The sequence below is a fragment of the Orbicella faveolata genome, unplaced genomic scaffold, assembly GCF_042242905.1.
Source record: "Orbicella faveolata isolate gen_17 unplaced genomic scaffold, um_ofav_v1 contig_2, whole genome shotgun sequence".
NCBI lineage: Eukaryota > Metazoa > Cnidaria > Anthozoa > Scleractinia > Merulinidae > Orbicella > Orbicella faveolata.
The window spans coordinates 4,691,184-4,717,313 of record NW_028301547.1 but is presented as its reverse complement, the minus strand read 5'-3'; the positions used below and the strand labels follow the sequence as shown (position 1 = coordinate 4,717,313).

Here is a 26,130-nt window from a genome sequence, read left to right as displayed (position 1 = left end):
AGTAATATCATAGAGTATACAACTGCATTCCTGTAGAAATTACTGAATGGCTGTTTTTTTTTCAACTGATAACATGCTATATGTCAGCATTAGCTATGGGTAACAGCTGTAGAAGTGACCTTGACGTTTTGGAACACGGAACTAGAAAATGAAATGTTAACCCCTCTGCAATGGTCACCTGGGGACAGAGGAAAATGGCCATTGTAGAAAGGTGGCCAGCCATTATGGAGAGGTAGGGGTGTAATATAACACCTGTTTTTCTTTGGGTGCGTGTGAGGATACAACACATTTATCTTAAAAAATGCTTATTGTAGCATGAATTTATACACAACACAATCAAAATAATTATATCAAAAACAAGAGCAACAAGAAGCTTTATTTCCCCCGTTTCATCCTATTTACATTATTACAGATATTATATTTTCACTATAGTAGAACTCCACCTTACAGTCACCACATAAATACGGCCACCTCGCTATTTAACGTCCCCTTTATTGTGGCCTGACCAAAAGCTCAGTCAGTCATTTTCTTATTTAATGAGCCTGTTTAATATGGCTTCCCCGTTAATACGAGCAGATTTTTGTGGCCCATATATTGGTGACTGCATTAATGGGATTAAAGAGAAAGGGGGTTCTGTCTACCTGAAATAACTAGAGAAACAGACTGAAGTAGAAACCAAACAGTGACCACAATGTAACTTTGAAAGTACAAAAAGTGAATATAAACAATGTCAATTATAAGATGTAAAAAAGCTAAGTATCAACCCAAGTACTGTCCTAGGTACAAAATGTAAGCTAAACCATTTCTCGAGTCAGTGCTGTTCTCAGACAAACTGGGGTGCTAATCTCAGATGAACACTAAAGGACAAGAAATATTGTAGCTATGTAAAAATTTGAACATGATAACATTTATATATTAAAAAAAGCAAACTCTATTATATAGAGCATTTTCATATAAAAGCAATTAATTCAAAAGAATTCAATTTTCAAAGGAGAAAAATTTCATTATTTAGGAACACTAATATGGTCCCTGTGAAAACATCATGAAGTCATGGTCAATCTCAGCTATGGTTTTTGCAGTCAATGGACTAAATTGCCTCTGGTCTTCACTCGGTCAATTCCTAATCACGCCACGGTGTCCAAACGCCTCCATGAGCATTTGGGTCAGCAGCTTCGTCTCTGGGTTTATTTCTTGGTGGAACCATGGTCTGTTTGTAATTTTCCAACACACTCAGCAACTTTTTCATTACATCCGGGTATTTCTCTGCAACATTGTAGTACTCACAAGGATCATCTTCAATGTTGAACAGGCATGGCTTCTCTCTGCACTCCGCTGGCGTGACCGGGGGCTCCCCAGAGCACTTAACGACTGCATTCTTCAGGGGTGTATTACTGAAGGACCTACTGGACTCTACAAGTCCAGGAGGACGATACCAACCACTTAGTGCAGTACCTAATAAAATAAAGACAAATGACAAATGAGGTGTGGTGGAGTAGTACTTACATTGTGACTTATTTTCGTAGGAACTTAATTTCCTGAAAATAGAATGGGCGTATTTTGCAGGATTTAAATTTTATTTTTTGGTCAAAAAAAAAATGTTACCAGAGACCAAATTTCACTAAAGTTCTCAAGATACTGATCTTCATCAACAAACAGTTAGTCTCAGTGTATTGGCACAACTGATTTTAATTTTCCATAGCTGCAATAGTTTCCAATGACTCTGAACAAAACTATATATCAAAGCGAAACTGACAACATTTTGACATGTTCCTTTGCAACAAAGCAGCTCAGCTATAGAGAGTACATCACAACGTCAATTTGCACCCACAGCTGAAGGACAATGTATATCTTTCTTCAAATGGATCATCGGATGATAAGTTTCACAAAAATAAGTAACAATAAGGAGGCTTATGTGCTGTCCTTTGCACCCAGAGGTCTGGGTTCAAGCATTAGCTGGGGTCACCCTCCAGTTTGACATTTAAGCTAAGTTATACACTCCAGTATGGAAAAAAATAATAAAACAAAAAAAAACAAACAAACAAAAAACACTCAGTAACCGACTGTGACAGAATTACTGAATTGAAGGTGAACATTACTTGTATTTATCAATTTCCACTGCTGAAAACGAAGCGCAGCATTGTTGTGATCGATATTGATTAATATTTCGGAGCGAGGATTCTGTTCTCCATGAGCCAGGGTGGGCCACATGTCAAAACCATCCAGATTTTTCAGCTTGGTAGTGTTCCCTCCTGCCAGCCTGTAGAGTGTTGGGACCCAGTCTGTAGCGTGCATCATGTCCATGCTTACTCGGCCTTTGGTACCCAGCAAGGGACTGTGAACTAATGCCACACCACGCACTCCACCTAAAGAAAAACAGAGAGAGGTATTAGGGGAAATACGTAAGCCCCTATCCTGGACAAATCACTGTCAAATATCTTTGCAAGGCAAATTTTGTCATCAATACCCATAAATGACCACTATTCTGCCTCAGTGTGAAAGAACATTTGAAATACACTTGTTACTCCCTCAATGGTACATCCCTCGTAAAGATTTCGCTGTTGGCCCATCCAGTTATGCAATACAATTTCCTTTGAAATATCGTTCACACATGGGTGGTAGTTATTAATGACTGAAAAATTTTATTCATTTGATTTCATAGTTTCAAAGTATGGGATCAAGTAAGGAAATCCTGCCGGCTTTTGCATGGACATTGGATGTAAAGTTTCTCTAGTCAGTTAATAAATTTGGCTCAGTTGAATGCATTTTGTGATGGTGTGTTCTTGCTCTCTCTAAAGCTAGTTTACACTTTGAAACCCATCCTCGGAGACCCAGAGGCTGCTAGTCAGGAGGATGCGATATTTTCGGGGGAGCGATATTTGTGGGCAAATGATATTTTTGGGCAAAAGTTTACTTCAAGAGCAGACAAGCCCCTGGGCACCTATTCTTACCAAACCAGTTCCAGAAGTGTCTGAATTCTGTCCTGCTGATTGGCCAGAAAAATATTTTTTTTGGAAATCACGTACATTAGCGTACATTAGAAATCGCGTACATTAGCAATATAAATTTACGATATACCTTCGATAAGTCTGCCGTGAAAATTGATCAGTGAATATTGTTCCCTTGTGTCCCTGTTACAGCTTGTGATTTCAACGGCTTCATTGAATCTTTTTTTCTGAAACTCTCCATAAGAATCGTCCCGGGCCAAGCAACTACCGGGATCAATGAGGAAAATCACTTCGTTTAAGAAGGCGACAGAGTCACCTGGCTGAACTTCCTCCCTGATTGGCCAGAAATGCCCTGGGGCTTGTCTGCTCTTGAAGAAAACTTTCACCCAAAAATATCGCTCACCTGAAAATATTGCATCGTCCCGACTAGCAGCCCCTGGGTCTCTGAGGATGTTTGAAACCCAGCTGTATTAAGATCTAAAATGACAGCCCATAATTATTTACAGTATCAACAAAGCAAAGCACCTTCCCAAAGTGTGGTTTTCATTCCTCTCAATGGATAATTACAGGCACTGTTGCCATCAAGACCAGCCGCAGGTCCTCCATTATCAGTAGAGAAGATTATCACTGAGTTGTTGTACATGTTACGAGCTTTCAGAGCGTCTACAACCTGAAATAGCACAACAAAAAATGCAGTTACGGTGCATGTTCCTCCTTGATTGGAGCAAGCATGCGAACATGGGTTTAGATTTTTAGGCTACTTGTCCAGAACAAAAAAAAAAAAATCCAAATCATAATCATAAATCCCTGGTGACAGGTGAAAGTCTGCTTACGAGCCAAGTGGCTCATCATGCCGGAGCTTATCCCGGTTTCAGCAGCATGAAGCAACTAAGAATATTTCTACTCCCCCCTAGATGGGATGCTAGTCCATTGCAGGGTTAACCCCCAGCATTAAATTCGCCGGTACCCATTTATATACCTGAGTGGAGAGAGACACTGTTAGAGTTAAGTGTCTTGCCCGAGAACACAACACAATGCCCCCGGCCAGGGCTTCAACCCAGACTGCTTGCTCCGGATTCGAGCGTACTAACCATGAGGCCACCTAGCCTCCCACTTTTAAACCACTACAGAATTCTCAAGTATTTCTGCTTACACTGTACCGATATTAACAAAATCCCGGGTGATACTGATCTTTAATTAGGTTACTTGTGTTAGCATAAAGCAGTACTAAACACTTTTTTACACCATGTTTTGCAATACCTTGCCTACAGATTGATCCAACACTGTTGCCATGGCAGCAAATATCCTTCTTCGTTCATCTTTAATATGTTTAAATCTGTTAATTACATCCTTTGGTGCCTGGATAGATTGATGGCTGTTGGCGTTGTGCACAGCTTGGTGAGCAAGATACATAAACATCGGCTTGGAAGTGTCATGCGCGTTAATGACATCCACAGCCTGCTCAGCAAAAAGGTCTGTTCCGTAGTGACCCCACTCATCCCGAACAGGCTAGACAGAAGAATTTAATATATAATATGTTACTTGATTATTCTCGCATTTTGATTGGTGCTTACTTACTTTGTATGATCAATAATTAAAGAACAGGTATCAAGATGACATCATCAACATTTTTTGTTTCTTTATCATAATATATACTGCACATTGTAAAATAAATAAATGCTATGTTGCTGTGTCTGCTCAACTAACTGATCATAGAATATGTCATGAACATGGTAAGAACATCAGTGACACACTCCACAATCACCTCGTATGCTACTTTTTTTTTCTTACCACATTTTGGTAATGGCCATCTGTGATTGATTACTGAACAGATGTATGGCAATGTGGTAAACTGACATGACTCAAAATATGGTCCAACTAAATTCTTATAGAGAAGATATGAATTTACATGCATTAAATTTTTACAAATTATTACATTTTTTAAAATCTTTTTGTTATTCAAATTTAAAGACCATGAAACAAAACTGTTACAGCTCATTGTTTCAGGCGCCAATAGTTCTTCCACTGGTTAGACATAAATAAATAACAATTGGTGACGTCACCAATATCTTTGCTACAACTCTCTAACTGGGTTGTGATAATACTGATAGAATTATGTTACATGGTTTGCCATGCAGTCTGAGCAAGCATTTGATAAGAAAACAATTCCACAATATTCTGGAATCCCTAAGTTAACTGAGATATTTGTGACTTTGTAACTACAGGTTCAAACCTAAGCATAGTTAAGATATATAGTTTTTCTCTAATCAGTAATGAGATAACTATCTTGAAAACAAGCCAGTTAAGATGGGAATGGAAGGAGTAATGGAGCTCAAAAGGACTTGGGAAATGAAGGAAATCAAAATGGGGAGAATCAAGTAAACCACTGGAAAATGATGTAAACTTTTTGTACCGTGGTGTTGTTGCGAAGGTCCAACCCCCAGAAGCCCTCTTCAGCTTGGGAATGGTCCCAGTAGTCATTTTTACCACTCCAAAATCCAAAGAAGGAATCAAAGCCTCTGCTGGTTGGAATGTAGTCACTCTTGAAAAACCCGAGATGCCACTGAAAGTAGACAAGAGCTGCATGTTAACTGATACTCTTAAGTAACTGAAGTGCAAAGTAGCCTTGACTCTTTTAGAGCTGCTCTTGAATATGAACTCAAATACAAGTCATTAAATATTCACCTTTGTGACATTAATAAATCAATTAATTAATTAACTACCTTCAATGAACAGTGACTAGGAAATTGCCTGACATCGATTGTCAATATGGTTTTCAGTTTTGTGTTGTTGAGAATAGAGTTCAAAAAGAGACTTGCACATACATGTGGGCCAGTTTAATTTATCAAGTGTCACCACAATCTGCGTCAATATTTTACCTTTCCAATAGCATGTGTTTGGTAGCCTTGCTCTTTCAGATACTGAGGTAGAAACACCTCATCAAGACCAACTCCATATGGTAGAGCAGCAAAAATCACTGAATGTTGCATACCTTAAAAGCCAAAACAAAAAGGCACATGACAAGGTGTAGTTGTCATTCTGGGCCCTTGGCCATATGATGGGAAATTTGGGAGTAATGGAACAAAATCAATGTGTGCAGTGGACTCAAATCATGGCGAAATATGGGAACTTGCACCTGCTGACCATTGCAAACAGGTTTTTTATAACAATATCACCAACAAGTGTACGCTAGCCACAGCGCAGTGGGTACTGTTTACTCCTCAAGTGAACAAATTATTAAGCTTAAGGGCCCATTAGGGTGAATTAAATTATGGGAAAGGACTACATGGACAAATATAATTGTTTCTCCAAACTAGTGTACACATCCTAAAGAGATTGTGCAGTTCCAGAAAATATCTATCACTCCCCCCACATGTACCAAAGGGATTGGAATTTCCTGGGGGTGAGGGTTCTCTAAGACCAAAACATTTAAAGAAATGCATCAAGCTTAATTGGAATTTCCAGAGGGGTGGGGGGTCTTTGAAAAAATCCCTTCTGTGAGGGAAGTTATATAGATCTTTTCTGGAACTACACATTAATATTGCTAAAGCTTGACTTACCAGTATGTATGGGATATCGACCAGTCATAATAGCACTGCGTGTGGGTGAACAAACTGGCAGCACATAGTAATTGTTCAGAATAACTCCACTATTTGCCAGATCATCAATATTAGGAGTTGGAATTTGGTCTGAACCATGAAAACTCACATCATCCCAGCCCTACAATGAACATGAACCATTATAAATTACTATAGAGTACCATGTTGAAATAACGACTGAGTAGGCTTGAATGGCCTCATTTTATATGGTTGTTTATACAAGCAGTAGAGTTAAATATGTATCTGTTGATTAAGCAATGTTCCAAAATAATTTTAATCTAAATTACATGCCTGTACATGTATGACCCGAGTTGAATTCAATATGTTTTGAAAGAGTGTGGGTGTGTGAAGGGCTACGGGAGGGGGTTAACAAGGGCTGTGAGTTACTTTAACATAAATATTGAAGACACAAGTCTCTATAATTTAAAGTTTGAATAATTGTACAAAGAAATAAGCAACTTCATGAATGAATGAATGAATGAATGAATGACTGATGACTGATTGATTGATTGATTGATTGATTGATTAATTGATAGATTGGTGGAAGAGGAAATGGACTGGAATGTCAGAGACTCGGAGTTTCAATCGTTTTTCATTGACATATACACACCGTGAAGATGTAGAAGGATATCAGTTTTCCTCTATATTGCACATGTCACATTTTTCAAATTTGGTCTGCTTTGAAACGAGTTATAACTTGAGTAGAAATAACAACTGCAGAACTTGTAAGTTGAAAGAAAGTAAACAATAACTACTGTACATAATCTAATGAAACTACATACGCACACACACATATCTTCTTTAATTTTTACCTACAAATAGACAGAGATTAAAATGGTGCTTACCAAATCATCCGCCAGTATGAAGATAATATGAGGTCTTGAGCTCGATGCATGTGCAGTAAAACTCAAGACTGACAATATCTGCAGACCTGCAAACAGAAGTCGGTCCATTGCTTGGAAACTGCAGGAAAAGGTGCAGCTCTTTCGAGGTTCCTGTGGAGACAGATAACGGCAAACTTTCGACAGATGTGAACAGCAGCTTTCTAAACCAGTTTGCCAAAAGATGTAAAGCTCAAAATACCGATCACTTGAAAAATGGACAAAAGAAGTTGTTGTCGGATCTAGTTACCAGCTCGCCGATAATTATTAGTCACGCGACGTTCTGTTTTGTCGGGGTGGGGACAGAGCTAAAAAGAACTCCCGTTCCTGCAATTTTGAAAATAGTCGTTCTCAAAGTGGGCTTTAAAAGCGAAACCCCTATCATCTGCAAGGTTTACATCCTTGGTTTTCAAGCTACTCATTGTGGAAATTGCAGGGAGAAATGACCCGTAACTCTTTCTTTCCCGTGGGTACACCGCACAAATATACATTAGTTTGCACACAGCTTCCGGTACGTTCTGCAGCATCATTTGTCATGTGACAACCCTGTGATATACTTTTGTTCGTCCTCGAAGACGGTTTTGTAAACAAAACCTTTATTGTCTGCCTGGTTTACACCCTTGGTTTTCGAGTTTTCTATTGCAGAATTTGTTGGGAGAAAGGTCTCCTTAATATTTCCTACTCGTGGGTACACTGCACAAATATATACACTACTTTGAACACAAGTAACTTCCGGTGCGTCGTGCGTGATCATGTGACAATCCTGTGATGTACTTTTCACAAAAGTGCTTGTTATGTTGTGCCACACAGGTCACACATGAACAAGACGAAGTGGTCGTGAAGTGGCCCTGCACTCCGCAGTTTTAGTCAAACTACCGTCAGTTCGTGTTTTTGAGGGAGAGTTTGACAGATACTGTATTCATCCAGAAAATAATTCCGGTGCGAACCGAATACGGGACTTCTAAGCACGGGATATTCAATCAGTTGCAGCCGTGTTCTTCTAGCAGTTTGACTGCTTTGGACTTGGAAAGTATAAACTAGCATCTTTGGAGTAAAGCGAGGTTGAAAAGCAGCAAGATCTACATGTATCAGAACTCTATTTAATATGCGTTTCTTAATTCAAGCAGTCCTAGATTACTTCGACAAGTAGGCAAGAACGAGCAGAACTAAAGATGAAAAAGTTGTGTCAGTCACGTCACACCCGTTTTATTTTGGGGGAGGGGGAGGGGTACGAGGGGGGCAGGGTGCAACTTGCTTTTTTATTTATTTATTTATTTATTTATTTATTTATTTATTTATTTATTTATATATATATTTAGTTGGTTATTTATTTAATTTACCAACAAAGCTTTTTGTAGCATAAATTTACACATAATACAATCAAAATATATCAACTACAACAGCAACAAGAAGCTTTATTTCCCCCATTTGGTCCTATTTACATTATTAGTTATTTAAAAAGAGAGAGTGGGAAACAGAACAAAACAAAAACCAAACAGAAACAGAGACCAACAACTTAACACACAGTACAGATTCAAGTTTTGTGACCACATTGTAATTTTTAAACTACTAAGTGTATATATAGAATTTTCAATAAAAAAGGACCCTAAGTACATGTACAAATGTAAGCTAACCATTTCTTGAATCAGTGCTATTCTCAGACAAACTGAGGTGCCAATCTCAGGCGAACACTAAAGCACAAGAAATATCGTAGCTATATAAAAAACATTTACTTATAAAAAAAAAAAAATCTCTTGTAAAAAGCATTTTCATAAAAGCCATAAATACAAAAGAATTCATTTTTCAAAGGAGAACAATTTCATTGTTTAGGAACACCAATATGGCCCTGAGGAAACTTCCTGAAGTCATAGTCACTCTCAGCTGATGTTTTTGTAATGTGAACTAAATCAGCTCTGGCTTTCATTTGGTCAATTCCTAATCACGCCATGGTGTCCAAACTCCTCCATGAGCATTTGGGTCAGCAGCTTCATCTATGGGTTTATATCTTGGTGGAACCATGGACTTTTTGTACTTTTCCAATATGCTCAGCAACTTTTTCATTACATCCGGGTATTTCTCTGCAACATTGTAGTACTCACACGGATCATCTTCAATGTTGAACAGGCATGGCTTCTCTCTGCACTCCGCTGGCGTGACCGGGGGCTCCCCAGAGCAATTAACTATTGCATTCTTTAGAGTTGTGTTGCTGAAAGACCTGCTGGAGTCTGTAAGTCCTGGACGAGGATACCAACCACTGCGAGCAGTACCTGTTAAAATAAAAACAAAGGAATTAAAAATATTATTTAAGAGGTGTGGTGGTGTCTGCTTAGCTAATGCATCATCACTTGGTTCAAGAGGTATGGGTTCAAGCATTAGTCAGGGTCACAGGGGGGATTTTCGGGGGTGGATTGTGTGGCTAGCCACACCCCTTTTGGAGAAGCAAAATATAGAAAAAAAACTGAACAAGATTGTGGATATTATGGCAGAAATAAAGGCAAACTCTCTAGACACTGTAATTTTGTAATTTCTACTTTGTGGCATTGCAAGTATTTCTGGTAATAAATAAATATGAAACATAAATAGTTTTCAATTAGGTTCCAATTCACAAATTGCAACATTTTGGGAACATGCAACCCCAAGGTACTGTACCAGCCAACCTCTCTTGAAAAATCCTGGATCTACCCCGGGGACACCTACCAGTTTGACATAGAAGATGTGAACTTCACCATGGAATAAACAAAAATTCTGACTGACTAAAACATACACAATCACTTATGACAGAATTAGTTAACTGAGGGTGTCAGCCTTACTAGCACTTGTATTTATTAATTTCCACTGCTGAAAACGAAGTGCAGCGTTATTGTTATCAATGTTGATTAATATTTCGGAGCGAGGATTCTGTTCTCCACGACCCAGGGTAGGCCACATGTCAAAACCATCCAGATTTTCCAGCTTGCTAGTGTTCCCTCCTGCCAGCCCGTAGAGCGTTGGGACCCAGTCTGTAGCGTGCATCATGTCCATGCTTACTCGACCTTTGGTGCCCAACAAGGGACTGTGAACTAGCGCCACACCGCGCACTCCACCTGAAGAAGACAGGAATCAGGGAAATATCAGTATTAAGCTCCTACGGACAGATCATTGGTGAAACATATTTCAGTGGCAAATTTTGTCATCCATATCTTTAGAAATGAGTGCTATTCTGCCCTGAAAAGTTTGAAATAATTTTTATAATACTACAGTTTAGTTGATGGTTGGAGACCCAGCTGTAAAGATCTAATATAACATCGTGCAATTATTTATGTTATCAACTAAACAAACCACCTTCCCAAAGTGTTGTTTTCATTCCTCTCAGTGGATGATTACAAGCACTGTTGCCATCAAGACCGGCTGCAGGTCCTCCATTATCAGTAGAGAAGATTATCACCGAGTTGTTGTACATGTTACGAGCTTTCAGAGCGTCTACAACCTGAAATAGGAATGTGACAAGAAATGCAATTACATTCCTCCTCCTTTAGATTTTAGATTTTTAGGCTACACATGTCCAGAACAAAAAAACAAATATCCAAATTGTCAATCATAAACCCCTGATTAGTAATACATCTAGGTGATAAATCCTTAATTACCTTATTATAGGAAATTAACAATGCTTGAAATTAATGCAAATTCATTTCAAAAATTCGCGTTAATTTTATGTATCTCAATTTACCTCACTGTTAATTAAAATGATGTTAATCGAAAGCATCATTATTTTAAGACACCTTTATTATCAGCAAAGCAACTTGGCTGGAAGTAAAGGCAATGTTTCTACATGATATAGTGTCCACTATAGTTGTAGATGAAATTCCTGATGAACTTATTCTAAACGTTGACCAAACACCATCAAAGTTTGCTCCGACAGATAACGTTACAATGGCAGAGAAGAGTTCAAAGCATGTATCCAGTATAGGAAGAGGCGCATTCCAACCCTGGACCCATTCATGCCCTAATTTGTAGGGCCACGTTGTGTTTTTTGCTGGAAATACATGTAAAGAGCAAGTTTTGTTGTTGGACGTTGTTGTTTTCTAACGAAATAAGTGTGAAAAATATCAAATTCGCATCTTAATTCTGCAAACGTACCACACGGAAATTTGCATTAATAAAACGTATGTAAACATGAGTTTTCGAAAATTCACGTTAATTTTCCAACACGTAAATTTTGTTCGCGTTGTTAACATGCTTCATTATATCCCCATAATAAGGTAGGTTGCTTGTGTTAGCATAAGGCATACATGTAACTTAACACTTTTTTATAACATGTTTCTCAATACCTTGCCTACAGATTGATCCAACACTGTTGCCATGGCAGCAAATATCCTTCTTCGTTCATCCTCAATATGAGAAAATTTTGCTATAACATCTTTCGGTGCCTGGATAGATTGATCGCTATTGGCGTTGTGCACAGCTTGATGAGCAAGATACATAAACATGGGCTTGGAAGTGTCATGCACGTTAATGATATCCACAGCCTGCTCGCCAAAAAGGTCCGTTCCGTAGTGACCCCATTCATCCCAAACAGGCTAGAAAGGAGAATTTAATATATTAATATGCCATTTGATTATTCTTGCATTTTTGACGGGTGCTAATACTTATGATCAATCAGAGTACAGATACTAAGATGACATCATTAACATTGTTTGTTTCTTTATCATATAATAATAAATATACTGCACATTGTAAAACAAATAGATGTTATGTTGCTGTGTCTGCTCAGTAATTGATCACTGACAGAATATGTCTTGTGGTAACAACATCAGTGACACACTCAGCTATCACGTACCTCGTGTGCCACTGTTTTTTTCTTACCACATTTTGGTATTGACAATCTGTGATTAATTACTGAACAAATGAATGGCAACAAGGGTAACTGACTCAAAATATGGTCCAACTAAATTCATGAATTTATAATTTTGATATAGAGAAGATATGCATTTATAGGTATTTATGACACTTTTTTTTTTTTAATTCTTGATCTTTTGTTACTCCAATTTAAAGACCATCAAACAAGCCAATAGCTCATTGTTTCAGGTGCAAATAGTTCTCCGGTTTAAAGACATTAAAATAACAATTGGTGATGTCACTGATAGCTTTGCTATAACTCTCTGGGTTTTGATATTACTGATAAAAATGTTAGTTAATGCCATGTGGTCTGAAAAAAACACTGGTAGCAAGACATTATTCCTGGAAAATCTTGAATTCCTTCAAATTATATAGGCTTGCCACAAGTCAACCTTTCTTAATCCTTCGCTTAGCTATCTCCCTTGAGCAAACTGGGAGGGTAATCTAAAAGCAATGAAGTTGCGAGTGCAAGCAACATATGCTGAAAAAGGTCCAACAGTGAAACCAACAGGCTAGGGAAGAATTATTGGAAAGAACTTTTAGAAAGTCTAACTACTAAATTAACTGAGATTGTGCCTTTGTAACAACAGGTTCAAGCCTAAGCATAGGGACTTTCAGATATATAGTTCTTCTCTAATGAAACAACTATCTTGAAAAGAAGCCAATTAAGGTGGAAAGGAAGGAGTGCCGGGGCTCAAAAAGACTGGGGAAATGAAGGAAGTCAAAATGGGGAGTATCAAGCAAACCACTGGAAAATGATGTAAACTTTTATTTATACCATGGTGTTGTTGCGAAGGTCCAACCCCCAGAAGCCGTCTTCAGCTTGGGAATGGTCCCAGTAGTCAGTTTTGCCGCTCCAAAATCCAAAGAACGAATCAAAGCCTCTGCTGGTTGGAATGTAGGCACTCTTGAAAAACCCAAGATGCCACTGAAAGGAGACAAGAGTTTTATGTTAACTGATGTTCTAAGGAACTGATTCAGAAGTGCAAAGTAGGCTTGACTCTTAAGCTTCTCTCGAATATGGACTCTGAAATACGCCAAATATTCACCTTTGTGACGTAAATAAACTAATAGATTAATTGATTACCTTTAATGAACAGTGTAAAGGAAATAGCCTGGCATTGATTTTTAAATAAATATGGTTCCATTTTTGTGTTGTTGAGAATTGAGTTAAAAAAGCAACTTAATTTGTATGATTGTGCATTTGGGCCAGTTTTAATCACTGACAAGTGTCACCACAATCACCATGTCTCAAACAGGGATTGACAGTGTTGTAGAGATTGAGAGTAGGAATACAAAAGAGACCTCAATCTGTACCTACATGTGGGCCAGAAAACAACCGTCATCATAATCAATACTTTTCTTTACCTTTCCAATAGCGTGTGTTTGGTAGCCTTGCTCTTTCAGATACTGAGGCAGAAACACCTCATCGAGACCAACTCCATATGGTAGGGCAGCAGAAATCACTGAATGTTGCATACCTTAAAAACCAAAACAAAAAGGCATGCAACAAAGGTGTAGGCTGGTGTCATTTTTAAATGGACCCTCGGCCATATGATGGGAAATTTGGGAGTAATGGAACAAAATCAATGTGACGTGTGTGGTCAGGACCCAAATCATGGCAAAATGTGGGAACTTGTGCCTGCTAATAATTGCAAACAGGTTTTACTATTGTATGCTATCCACAGCAGAGTGGGTACCATTTACCCTTCAGGTGAACAATCAAGGGCCCATTTGGGTGAATTAAATTCTGGGAAAGGACTTTGATGGACAAATATAATTGTTTCTCCAAACTAGTGGACATGTCCTAAAGGGATTGCGCAGTTCCAGAAAATATCCATATTTCCCCCACATGTACTGAAGGGATTGGAATTTCCTGGGGGGTAGGGGTTCTCTAACACCAAAACATTTTAAAGACTGAAATGCATCATGCTTTTAAAATTGGAATTTCCAGAGGGGAGGGGGTGGGGGACCGTGATAAAAATCCCTTCCATGAGGTAGGTAATTAGAAATTTTCTGGTACTATGCATTAACACTGCTTAAGCTTGACTTACCAGTATGTATTGGATATCGCCCAGTCATAATAGCACTGCGTGTAGGTGAGCAAACTGGCAGCACATAGTAATTGTTCAGAATAACTCCACTATTTGCCAGATCATCAATATTAGGAGTTGGAATTTGGTCTGAGCCATGAAAACTCACATCATCCCAGCCCTATAATGAACATGAACCAATTATGAATTACCATGGAATACCATATAGAAAGAACAACTGAGTAGGCTTGACAATAATAAAGTCGTTTATCTGCAGTGGGTGTTTATATAAGCAGTAGAGTCAATATGCATCTATTAACTGAGCAATGTTTTAAAATAATTTTATCATAGATTGCATGACTATACATGTATGACCTGTGTTGAATCCAAAACGTTTTGAAAGGGTGTGGGTGTGGGCAGGGCTCAGTAGGGGAGGGGGTTAATAAGGGCTATATGCCACATTATTTTAACATACCGGTAAATATTGAAGACAAAAGGACTGAATGACTGATGGATGGACAGGCGGATGGATGGATGGACAAAGTGACAGACCGATTAATTGATTGATTGTTTGATTGATTGGAGAAAGATGGAGTGGACTGGAATGTTGTTGAAAAGGATATCAATTTCTTCTATTTTGCATATGTCACATTTTTGAAGTTTGGTCTGCTTTGAAACGCATCATAACTTAAGTCTTTCTCTCTTTTTTTTTCTTTGTCCCACGCTCGTGTCATGTTGATTAATTCACCTTCACATTAAGTCTTTCTTCCTAGATAAGAAACACGACCACTCACACGTATTAAAGAAATAACAACTGCAGAACTTGAAAGTTGAAAGAAAATATAAACTACAACTGTAATCTAATGAACGCACACATACCTTCTTTAATCTGTTAACTTTTACGTACAAATAGAAAGAAATTAAAGTCATGTTTACCAAATCATCCGCCAGTATGAAGATAATATGAGGTCTTGAGCTCGATGCATGTGCAGTAAAACTCAAGACTGACAATATCTGCAGACCTGCAAACAGAACTCGGTCCATTGCTTGGAAACTGGAGGAAACGGTGCAGCTCTTTCGAGGCTCCTGTGGAGACAGATAAAGGCAAACTTTCGACAGATGTGAACAGCAGTACTCCAATCCAGTTTGCCAATATAAAGAAAGCTCAAAATATCGATCACCACATGAAAATGGTCAAAAGAAGTTGTTGTCGGATCTAGTTACCAGCTCGCCGATACTTATTAGTCACGCGACGTTCCTGTTATTTCGGGGTGCGGGACAGGGCTCAAAAGAACTCCCTTTCCTGCACTTTTGAAGAGAGTCGTTCTCGGAGTGGACTTTGAAAGCAAAACCCTTATCATCTGCAAGGTTTACATCCTTGATTTTCAAGCTACTCATTGTACAATTTGTAGGAAAAAATGACCCGTAACTCTTTCTTTCCCGTGGGTACACTGCACAAATATACATTAGTTTGTACACAGCTTCCGGTGCGTTCTGCAGCATCCAATGTCATGTGACAACCCTGTGATATACTTTTTGTTCGTCGTTGTTCAGACTCACAGCTGCAGTCTGCACGTAAGGTAAGAGTTGTTTTTCTCGCCTTTTTCACGGAAATTCTTGTAATTGGTGATGTTTTGTAAGGGTTCTACAGTAGCACTGTAAATGTTCTTGTATATCCCCGTACCTGAGTATTCTGACAGTCTTGTTTGTTACGGTCCAGGGGCCCGTTTCTCGAAAGTCCCGAAAACTTTTCGGGCCCGAAAAGCCATTTGTGAACCTACCAACCGCTTGTTCAGGAAAGCGGATTTTTTAACATGTTTTGAAGATAACAAAACGCAAACTGACCGTAAAGTTTGACGACTTAAATCCCCTCCGTTCTTGAGATACAGAGGGAATCGTGACACCCGAAAATAGCCCGTAAAGTTTCGGGACTTTCGAGAAACGGGCCCCAGGGGTCCGTTTCTCGAAAGTCCCGGAAACTTTTCGCGCGCGTAAAGCCATAGCAAAATCTCGAACCTTACGATTACAGAGCTGTTTTATTCACATATTCTTAATATGAAGAGAAGTTCCCTTCATACAAGAAGTTTTAGGCGTATACACTTCTTCGTTTTAAGATACAGATGGACTAAAAATGGCTTTACGGGCCCGAAAAGTTTCCGGGACTTTCCGTTTCGAGAAACGGCTAACGGGCCCCAGCTCGTTTAGACGCTGTATTTACCCAGAAAATCTTACCAGTGCGAACTGCATGCAGGTCTTCAAGGCACTAGACATTCAATTGAGTAAAGCCATGTTCTTCATGCAGGTTGGCATGGTAAAAATTCTTTTTCCTGGCTTGGACTTTTATACACGTGCATCGTGATCTCTGGAGTGAAGCGAGCTAATAAGATAAACAACAACATCTCACAACTTTAATTTGCATCTGTCAACTGTATTTTAACGTTTCAAAACCTTCATGCAGAAGGCAGGGATGAGCAGAACTGGAGATGAAAAAGTTGTCATAGTCTGCAAATGTTGTCCCATCCTCATTTAATCGATATGATGTTGTCTATTTAAAGTTACATAAGCTTTCTTTATCTCTATATGCACCTATCAATTGAATATAAATCCTGCATAGGGTGGTAGGGGGTGGGCTTTTGTCGATTACAAGTGTTAGCATAATTTTTAGCATAATTTAGCAAACCGAGCATAAATCTTATCTTTTATCTGAATTCAGCACTGCTAGCATAATCTGGCTTTTCTGACCTTCATGAGCTGATGTAATTTCAGTTTCAGTATACTTCCTTTTACTTGACTGTTTCTTAAACTTCTGTTACTGTTGTCTCTGGGCTGCCTGTCGGTGTGATGTTTCTTGGTCTCGGGCCCCGCAGATATGGTTCGGCAGTGAGCTGACTGAGCTCTAAGATCTCAGATGGTGTCCTCGTCGTCGATCTGCTGAGCACTTCCCAAGTTCCAGTTCAGATAGTTCAACAGCTTACAATGTTGTAAGAGAGCTTTCAATCTCTTGGGAGCATTTATTGAAACCGTCTTTGAGAGTGAATTAACCCAATTCATACCCCCACCGTAGTACAAGGCAGGGGGGAGGGGGGGAGGGGAGACTGACTTTTAGGGTGGAATTTGATTTCAGTCATTTTTACAATCAAATGTGCACTTGAAGTTCGAAACTTTCTCAAAACAGACAATATCTGATTTGATGGCAGCAGCCTAAAATGTCAGATAAATGGCATGAAAACAAATAAAAACTTACCTTTCCCCAAAGCTTGAGCTGTGAGAGACAGACTTGGTAACCACATCTGTGTTTTTTCACTGGGCATCTTTCAGTAAAAGTCAAGTTTTCCAACCCTGGGGCCGCTTTGCATGATCAAAAGGCTGACTGGGGGGTTGTCCAAGGTACCAAATCCCTGCCTCTTGTGCACACTCCCCATAGTCTATACCAATCATAAGTGTTGCATAACTAGTATACATGCTATATTCCTAGCTTCTTTGCCTTTTAAGCGGTAGCCAATTCAATGGGTAGTAATGCACTTATCAATTTCTACCACATTATAGTTGACGAGGGCACTGAGCCCAAGTCAACTATCATCCATAGACATCAAGAGCGATTAATCTGATTGTTTAGGCCAAAGGCGTACTGTGGAGCCCTGATACCTTAGGAAATTTGGTAACCCATTGATCTAAAAAATTTTGGATGTCCGTACATACATCCACACAACACTTGCACCGCACGTGCCCTAGCTGGGTCCGATACCTTGAAAAACCATTACCATATGTACTTCTTTGATATTGGACATCAATGTTATGATCAATTGACAGCTGTCAAAACAAGGTATCTGCTGACTGGTATCATGTGACCATATCCTGGGCTCAGGTTTAGAGCTCATAGAGGTCACATGCTTTTTTGAGGTTGACCGCTGTCCAGATACTGGTTTTTGATTGGATCATGGGCTCAAGCCAGGTTATTACTCTGAGGGAGATGGAGGGGTTTGTACAAAGGTGAAATTTCTGCTCGAATGAATCCCTGGCTCATTGTTAACTTTTCTTCTGAGATATTCCTTGCGCAGTCGTCTCTTGGAAAGTCCCTGTTAAGTTTTTAACTAAAAAAAAAAATAGTTTGAAACCACACGCTGAACAATTACATGCTAAGAATTGATCATTTCATCAGCATTTCTCGTTCTCCCAAACTTCCACTCGTGTTTCTATAACTGGATAGAAACACGGTACATGTTTTCTATTTCTTAAACAAGTTAATTATTCTTGAAATATCATAAATTTTGTACCTTTCCAGGATGCAGCTTCTTTGGTTTCTGTCAGTATTGTCCCTACTGTTATCAGTAACAACTGCAGCAAAACAGAATTCCAAACCTAACATCATATTCATATTAGCAGATGATTTGGTGAGTTAATTAAAGTAAATAGTACATTTGATTTATAAAGTAACGATTGGGAAACATGAATTTTAATTGTTAATATTGGAAAAAGGAATTATGCTGTCCTGATTCAATTTAGTTCCATCTTGCTAATAAGCACCCTCTTATCCATTCCTTCCAAGTTTCTTCCTTCCATTCATTTTTTCATTCCTTCAGTCATTGTTGTTGTTGCATATCATTCAACAGTGATGGTTTTTCTTCAGATTATTGCAAGAAATGTTGACCAGAGAAAAATAAAAGGCAATTTTATTTTTCGGCTCATCAAAATCTGAATGTTGTCATAAATGATTAATTAAAACTTATTATAGTAATTATTATTATAAATAATGTTGCTTAAAATTATTTCTTGCACCCTCAGGGATTCGATGACGTGAGTTTTCATGGCTCCAAGCAGATTCCAACTCCGAACCTGGATGGAATGGCAAACAGTGGAATTATTCTCAACAACTATTATGTGCAGCACATATGTACACCAACTAGAAGTGCTTTAATGACTGGTCGATATCCCATCCACACAGGTATCCTTATTATATTTATAGCTTGCTCTATGAAGAGAACTTGTCACAGTGTAACATGTGCTGTGATTGGCTGATTATAGTTGGAGTGGTACTGTCCAAAGGCATTGATACTAAGTAAAACTGATGTTGATGTTAGACCGGCTGTCAAATACCAGACAATAGGGAGCTTGAGAAACCACGACGGTGACGCCAAGGACAACATTGATTAAAAAATAATTTTATATTTTACCTACGAATTTTGCGATACCCTGAAGTCATTTACTTCATTTATTACTGTCAAAGCTTTCACAAAACTGAATCTAGGACACATCGATAAATGCGAAATACATGTAAAAATCGAAAACAATAGCTGTCGTGGTTCACATTCTCCAGACTACACAGAATTTGGTTATTTTATGTTGTTGTCTTGCAGACGATGGTAAAGAAATGTACCAAGAATTATAACGTACGTTCACAGCCATAATGTTCTCCTCATTAAACCTTTTGTTTGATGATGTTGCTGTTGCTGTCTTGGTTTTCTTAAGCACCCTAACGAAAATAATGTTACATAGTTCTCAAGAGACATTTACTGAAACTCCTTTAAAAATTAGTAGTTAACTGTCACTAACTTGGTCCAACTGTACCTGGCGGTTATCACCTTAAGTCTCTTGAGCTTTTTCTTGTACAGTAATGTCCAAAGATCGATTTAAGTGACTTTTTGTGATAAATAATTATGCTCACTATTCAGGAATGCAACATGATGTTATACTTGCTACTCAGCCATATGGACTTGGTTTGAATGAGACCCTTATGCCACAGTATCTCAAACAACTGGGCTATGCCACACATGCCGTTGGAAAGGTGCGAATGTATTTTGAAAATTTGTAACTTGTTAGGTAATATCACATGTAACATGCAAAATGCTGATAAAATAGTTGTTAGCAAGTGAAAAAGGTACATTTGAAAGGCATTGCAGTAAAAATTTAATTTAACAATTGTTATGCTGATAAATACTGCATCATTTTGTTATCTTAAGGCAGCCATTTTCAATTTTGAATTTGCAGTCAGTTGGGAAAGGTTTGGAACTGAGAATCTGTGGGGTCATGGGACAGGTGTAAAAATTCAGACATTTTCAAAAGATGTGATCAAAGTTAAAGTTTCCAAAGATTTTCTGGTTTCAGACCTCAACCAGCTGTCTATAAATTTAATTGTAAATGGCTACCAAAACTGGCAAGCACATTTTGGTAATAAAGGTACGGTAAGTTTTTTTGTTATGTTTTATTCTGATCTGAGGGTTCACTGTGATTTGCAAGTTATTTAAGTGGCTCCATGAATAGTCATTGGATTTAATGTCAATTAAGCGTATGATTGCACATTGTGTATGCTTTGTTTTTATCTTTTAGTGGCATCTTGGTTTCTTCAAATCAGAGTACCTTCCCACAAACAGAGGCTTTGATTCCTTCTTTGGCTACTGGTGTGGTAAAGAGGATTACTGGGACCATTCAAACCATGAACAAGGTGGTTGGGGACTTGATCTCCACAATAATACCAAGGTAAATGTTGAAAGAATTAGGACTGAAAATAATACTCTAAAACCACCCTATCAGTGATAAGTTCAAAATGCTTCCTACTAACAGCCATTGGCAGTATTGATATTGTAACGAGAAGTGATATTCTGGCCACTTTTATTTTATTTTCCATGAATTGTGGAAGGATCTGTTAATTTTCCATGAAACAAGATCTCTGCCCCCTTTACCACCCTCATTGTCAGAAAGTTCAAGTAAGATGGATGCACAGTGGGATGCAAAATCCGTATTATCCGTAAAAATAATAGATCCGTAATAATAATAATAATGATAATGATAATGATAATGATAATAATAATAGTAATACAGTCAAATCTCTTGTAAGTGACCACGCTGGCAATTCGAAAAAGTGGTTGTAACTAGAGCTGGTCGCTTACAAGAATGAGTTCTTGTAAGGGACCGCATGGTAAAACAATAGAGGGTGGTTGCTTATGAGAGCTTCAGAAACTCATTAATAATTCATAAAGAAAAAACAAAAGAAGTTAATTTTTAATGAGTGTCTTTATAGCATTATAGACAAGGCTAAACCGCACTGTACAAGATCTTTATCTGTGAACCATTCACGCAGTGTATAGTTTCATAAAAGTGTTGATTTATACTTAAAAGACTCTGAGTGGTCACTTACAAAAGCTTGAAAACAAAGGACAATGGTTATCCCAAAAGTGGTCGCGGTCGCTTACTGGAGCGATTACTTACAAGGGTTTTTCATTCCAAAGTTCCAAAGTAACAGTTCGAATGGGGTTTCACAAATAACAGGTGGTCGTAACTAGCGCTGTTTGCTTATGAGAGTGGTCGCAATGAGAGCTTTGACTGTAGTAGTAGTAGAAGTAGCAGTAGTAGTAGCAGTAGCAGTAGCAGTAGCAGTAGCAGTAGCAGTAGCAGTGGCAGTAGCAGTAGCAGTAGCAGTAGCAGTAGCAGTAGCAGTAGCAGTAGCAGTAGCAGTAGTAGTAGTAGTAGTAGTAGTAGTAATAATGATAATGATAATAGTCATAATAAATATAAATTATAATAAATAGAGGGTCTGTGGACTTACTACAGAGGCTGTGGTGTAGTTTTGACTGTTTTTCTATCGTTTTGTTTTCTTTATTGTAATTTCTCAGCCTGTCTGGACTGAGTGGGGGCAATACAGTGCTGACTTGTTTACAGAGAAAGCCGTCGACATCATTCAGAAGCATGATCCCTCCAAGCCGTTGTTTTTATATCTTCCATACCAATCGGTCCATAGTGGAAACTACATTCAACCACTGCAAGCTCCTCCAGATGAAATCAAGAAATTTTCCCACATTCAAGATGAGAACAGAAGAATATTTGCTGCCATGGTGTCTTCTCTCGATAATGGTGTAGGAAAGGTACATCCCTCCATTCCTGCCTGCTTGCCTTCCTTTTTACCTTCTTCCTTACTCCCCTCCTTCCTCCCGTTCATCCCTCTTCCCATCTTCTTTTACCATCCTTCCTTCCTACATGTCTTCCTTTCCCCCTTCCTTCCTTCTTTCCTTTTTTCATTCCTTCCTTCCTTCCTTCCTTCCTTCCTGCGTGTCTTCCCCCTTCCTCCCTGTAGTCTTTGTTCCCTAACTCCTTTTACCCTCAGTTCCTTCCTGCTTGCCTTCCTTTTCCACCTTTCCCTAACTCTCTCCCTTTCTCTAATTATCCCCTTCTTCTTTCCTTTCTTTCCTTCACTCCTTCCTTCCTGCCTGCCTTTCCCCTTTCTCTTTCCAGTCGCTACTCCCACCCTCCATGTACCCTCACTTTCTTCCTTTCCTTCCCCTTTACCTTTCTTCCTTTTCTCCTCTTTTGCTCACTTTCCCCATGGTTTAACAGTTTGTGTGCTCAGCTTGAAGATGCTTACAGTGGAGCATTAACCTTTGTTAGGTTCTCGATGCACTCAAGGCCCGTGGTTTGTACGACAACTCAGTCATCGCCTTCTCAACTGACAACGGTGGCCCTGCCGCAGGTTTTGACATGAACATGGCTTGTAATTATCCCCTGAGAGGCGTAAAGGCAACACTTTGGGAAGGTACTTGTTTATAATAAACAGAGTTCCTTGTTTCCTTGGGAGTGACTATTCAGTTGATGTAGTGAGACAATAGCAGGCACTTGATGGCAAGAACATAGCATCTTGGGCAAGGCCCAAGAGAGTGCTCTGTAGGTTGGGTAGAGAACAGCACTTTCATGGCTCTGTGTTTGGTTCATATTTGGGTGTTAATTTGCCTATATGTTATTTTTAGTATGTGAAATATTAGTTGGCGAGCTGTCGAAGCCCTTGCCCCTTTAAGTCTGGTTTGTGGCAACTAAATCTTATAGTCATTAAACTTGCACCTTTTTCATAACTTCACAATTAGGAAGAAAATGCCGAGGAAATTGGCAGATGGAGTTGGTGATTTTACTAAATCGACTTTATTGGACAGTTAACTTTATTTTTCATCTGACAGGAGGTGTTCGTGGTGCAGGATTCATACACAGTCCACTGCTCTCCGCTAAAGGCCGAGTAAGCATGGAACTAATGCACGTGACCGACTGGCTCCCAACACTGTACTCTATAGCGGGAGGTGACATCCACAACTTACGCAATGTGGATGGCTATGATATGTGGAATACTCTGTCGCAAGCTATAGAGTCCCCTCGCGAGGAAATCCTTCACAACATAGATCCTTTGAAAAATGGACAAGCAGCCTTAAGATTTAGGAACTGGAAGCTTCTTGTTAATATGAGTAAGCAGAACTACTTTAGAATTTCTTAGTGGTAACGTGCAGGGGATGAAGTGACGTTATGGTAAGCGTGGTGGACTGCCACGAAAAGAACCTGTGGAAATCACAGCGTAAGATAGTCTTGTGGTAAATCCGATCATTTTGATTGTTTCTTTCTTGGTCCGGATTTTGCCATTCAGACCATTTCCATGGAAACAGTCATAAGCTGTGTATTTTTTGTTTCCGAAAGCCGGCAAATTCAATAAACTAGCATGTCCCGAGTGCTATATAGTAGACTACTTACAAACCTAGCTTGCTCAAACCATACTGGGGAATAATTTGGCCCAGGGAGACCGTACTGTCACAACCTGGGGCCAATATTCCCCAGCCCGGCCCTCGCGCTTGGTTAGTAAGATAGAGAAACTATTTATCTCCACGTGCCGATGTAATATATCTTCTATTTTTTTTTGTATGCTCTTTTGCTCTGCGTGGAGATAAATGTGAAATGCCGTCTTCACTCTTTACCCCCCCAGGTACCAGTTGGAGCGGATGGTATGCTCCTCCCGGAGTCGAAATCTCGAATAACTCTGTCGGAGCCGCGGCATTGAAAAATGCTGTAGTTACTTGCGGTGAACCGCCCAAAACCCCTCCTGAGTGTACGAGTGAGCTGGGACCTTGTTTGTTTAACGTCATTGATGATCCTTGTGAGTACGTGAACCAGGCTAAGAACCAACCAGACATTGTAGACTCGATGATGAAGTGGCTTGATGGTTACAGAAAGACCATGGTACCACCAAGGAACAAGCCGTTTGACCGGAGGGCTAATCCTGACAACTTCGGTGGAGTGTGGAGCCCTTGGATGGACAACGAGTAGATTAAAAGCAAGCCCTCTCCACAGACGTTCTTCTGGCTCGTCACACATCTTTCCTCCCTAAGGAGAAAAGAAAGATTGCGTGACTAGCCATGAGAACGTCTTAGGTCAGCTTTTATACAAATCAAACCCAATTTCACAAGAAAAGTTTTTGTATCAAGCCTCCTTGAAACAGAGGTAACTTAGAAATGGCCTATGGTGTTAGTCAGTGGGGCAGTAAAAAGTTTTTTGTGCGTTTTTGTTTTTTTGTTTTGTTTTTGTTTTTGTATAATGTGCAATGAAACCTGTATTAAGCGGACACCTTCTTTTAAGTGGACACCAGCTTGAGTCCCTAAATTTTCTTCCTACATTTACTGTAAAATAAGCCTGCATTCAGCGGACACCTCTGTTAAGCGGACGCAGACACAAAACCTGCAATAAGCAGACACTTCAAGGACTTTTTACTTCTGAAAGCTCAGCTCAGACTCTTGTAACACTGTTCAGCGATATCGTTTTAAAGCTAAGTAGATTATTCCAGATTGATGCATTGACTGACTGGACATTGTGCTATGAGCAGTCTTTGACCATACACTGTGTTACACTGTGTTACACTGTGTTACACTGAGTTACAAAAGGGTTAATGATTGACTATTATTGCACAACATATTAGAACCTGCTTAGAGCGGACACTAGTGAGGGTCCTAAGGGTGTCCGCTTAATACAGGTTTCGCTGTATCTCGAAATTTCGAGTTGGTCCTTTCAATTAGCTCCTCGGTGGTTAATTTTCGGTCTCATTAAGGTTTCGTTTGATTTAAGGTGCAGCTACCCCTTCGCTAAAATGAAACTACTCGTTATTCGAAGCATTTCTGCCCAATGAAATGATTTTTTTGTAGAAAGCGAGGCTTAAGTAAACCTCAAGTCCCTCAATTCAAGGCATTTCAATTGAATATAATGGTCTGCATAGCTCCAAGGCCTGTGAGATTTTGTTTTGTTTTGTTATTTTAGAAATGACGTTATACGTTGACCAGAACTTATACAATGTGGTCTCCAAGTATTTCTTGTTGATATAAATAAAATAAAATACCAACATTTTCAGCAGAAGTGTTTACATTTAAAGATGGCGTCGATTATACCAACAGTCATAGGCTCCTCCTGGTACACGTTTGCTATGGTTTGCTTTAACTTTATTTAACGTCAAAGGCGTTTTACGATACCTCCCATGCTTCGCGTATTTGTCTCCTCGGTTATACATTTTAAAGCTCAAAACAGTGAATGGAAAACATCTTTTTGATGCTGCTAGATGTTAGTCTCAATTTGTTTTAAGTGTCGGGTTTTTCATCAGCTCACTTTAAAACGTTTTGTTTTTCCTTCATACCGCCTTTAGTCCTTTTAAGCCCTACCCCACGCCGTTCATAATCCCACCCAAAACCCCTTGTGATGTTGTATAGACCCGGCCTACTGGGCTTGTAGTCGGAATTTTACGGTATTGCCAAATGCCTTGTTTTTCTTTCTGGTGCAAGATAGTAAAGCTAGTTTATAGCAAGCCTCCAGCCATACATCTTGACATTTATTTTAAAACTGGCCAAAAAATACTAAGTCAACTTACAAACAAATAAGTTGGAAGACCTTGGAATCAGGCCGGGCTCATCCCGTCAAGAAAATTGTACTGAAGTCTGCTCTGGGGGAAGAGAAATAGTTTTGCCCGGAACTCATTTCCTTTCATTTTTCATTTTCAACCACGTAGATATCAATCACT

At 39.1% G+C, this 26,130-nt stretch overlaps 3 protein-coding genes and 1 long non-coding RNA gene across 4 annotated transcripts; 2 read left to right on the top strand and 2 right to left on the bottom strand.

Moving 5' to 3' along the window:
* Positions 1–345: 345 nt before the first annotated feature.
* LOC110058128 (arylsulfatase B-like) lies at positions 346–7,788 on the bottom strand. Its single transcript, XM_020764716.2, has 8 exons — positions 7,390–7,788; positions 6,506–6,665; positions 5,825–5,937; positions 5,359–5,508; positions 4,206–4,454; positions 3,471–3,615; positions 2,097–2,363; positions 346–1,452 (listed from the first exon to the last, which is right to left on the bottom strand). The coding sequence occupies exons 1-8, from the start codon at positions 7,495–7,497 to the stop codon at positions 1,121–1,123; spliced, it is 1,524 nt and encodes a 507-aa protein (XP_020620375.2). The 5' UTR covers positions 7,498–7,788; the 3' UTR covers positions 346–1,120.
* Positions 7,789–7,986: 198 nt separating this feature from the next.
* Positions 7,987–9,941, top strand: LOC149111662 (uncharacterized). Its single transcript, XR_016207033.1, has 2 exons — positions 7,987–8,109; positions 8,236–9,941. It is a non-coding gene; the product is annotated as an uncharacterized LOC149111662 (long non-coding RNA).
* Positions 8,816–15,626, bottom strand: LOC110058131 (arylsulfatase B-like). The gene is made up of 8 exons (XM_089288912.1): positions 15,270–15,626; positions 14,355–14,514; positions 13,669–13,781; positions 13,079–13,228; positions 11,733–11,981; positions 10,747–10,891; positions 10,236–10,508; positions 8,816–9,692 (listed from the first exon to the last, which is right to left on the bottom strand). Exons 1-8 carry the CDS (start codon positions 15,375–15,377, stop codon positions 9,361–9,363), a joined length of 1,530 nt encoding a protein of 509 aa, XP_089145038.1. The 5' UTR covers positions 15,378–15,626; the 3' UTR covers positions 8,816–9,360.
* A 198-nt stretch (positions 15,627–15,824) lies between these two features.
* Positions 15,825–25,475, top strand: LOC110058014 (arylsulfatase J-like). Its single transcript, XM_089288911.1, has 9 exons — positions 15,825–15,913; positions 18,616–18,724; positions 19,116–19,275; positions 20,003–20,115; positions 20,658–20,807; positions 21,941–22,189; positions 22,710–22,854; positions 23,270–23,548; positions 24,058–25,475. Exons 1-9 carry the CDS (start codon positions 15,840–15,842, stop codon positions 24,396–24,398), a joined length of 1,620 nt encoding a protein of 539 aa, XP_089145037.1. The 5' UTR covers positions 15,825–15,839; the 3' UTR covers positions 24,399–25,475.
* Positions 25,476–26,130: the final 655 nt, after the last annotated feature.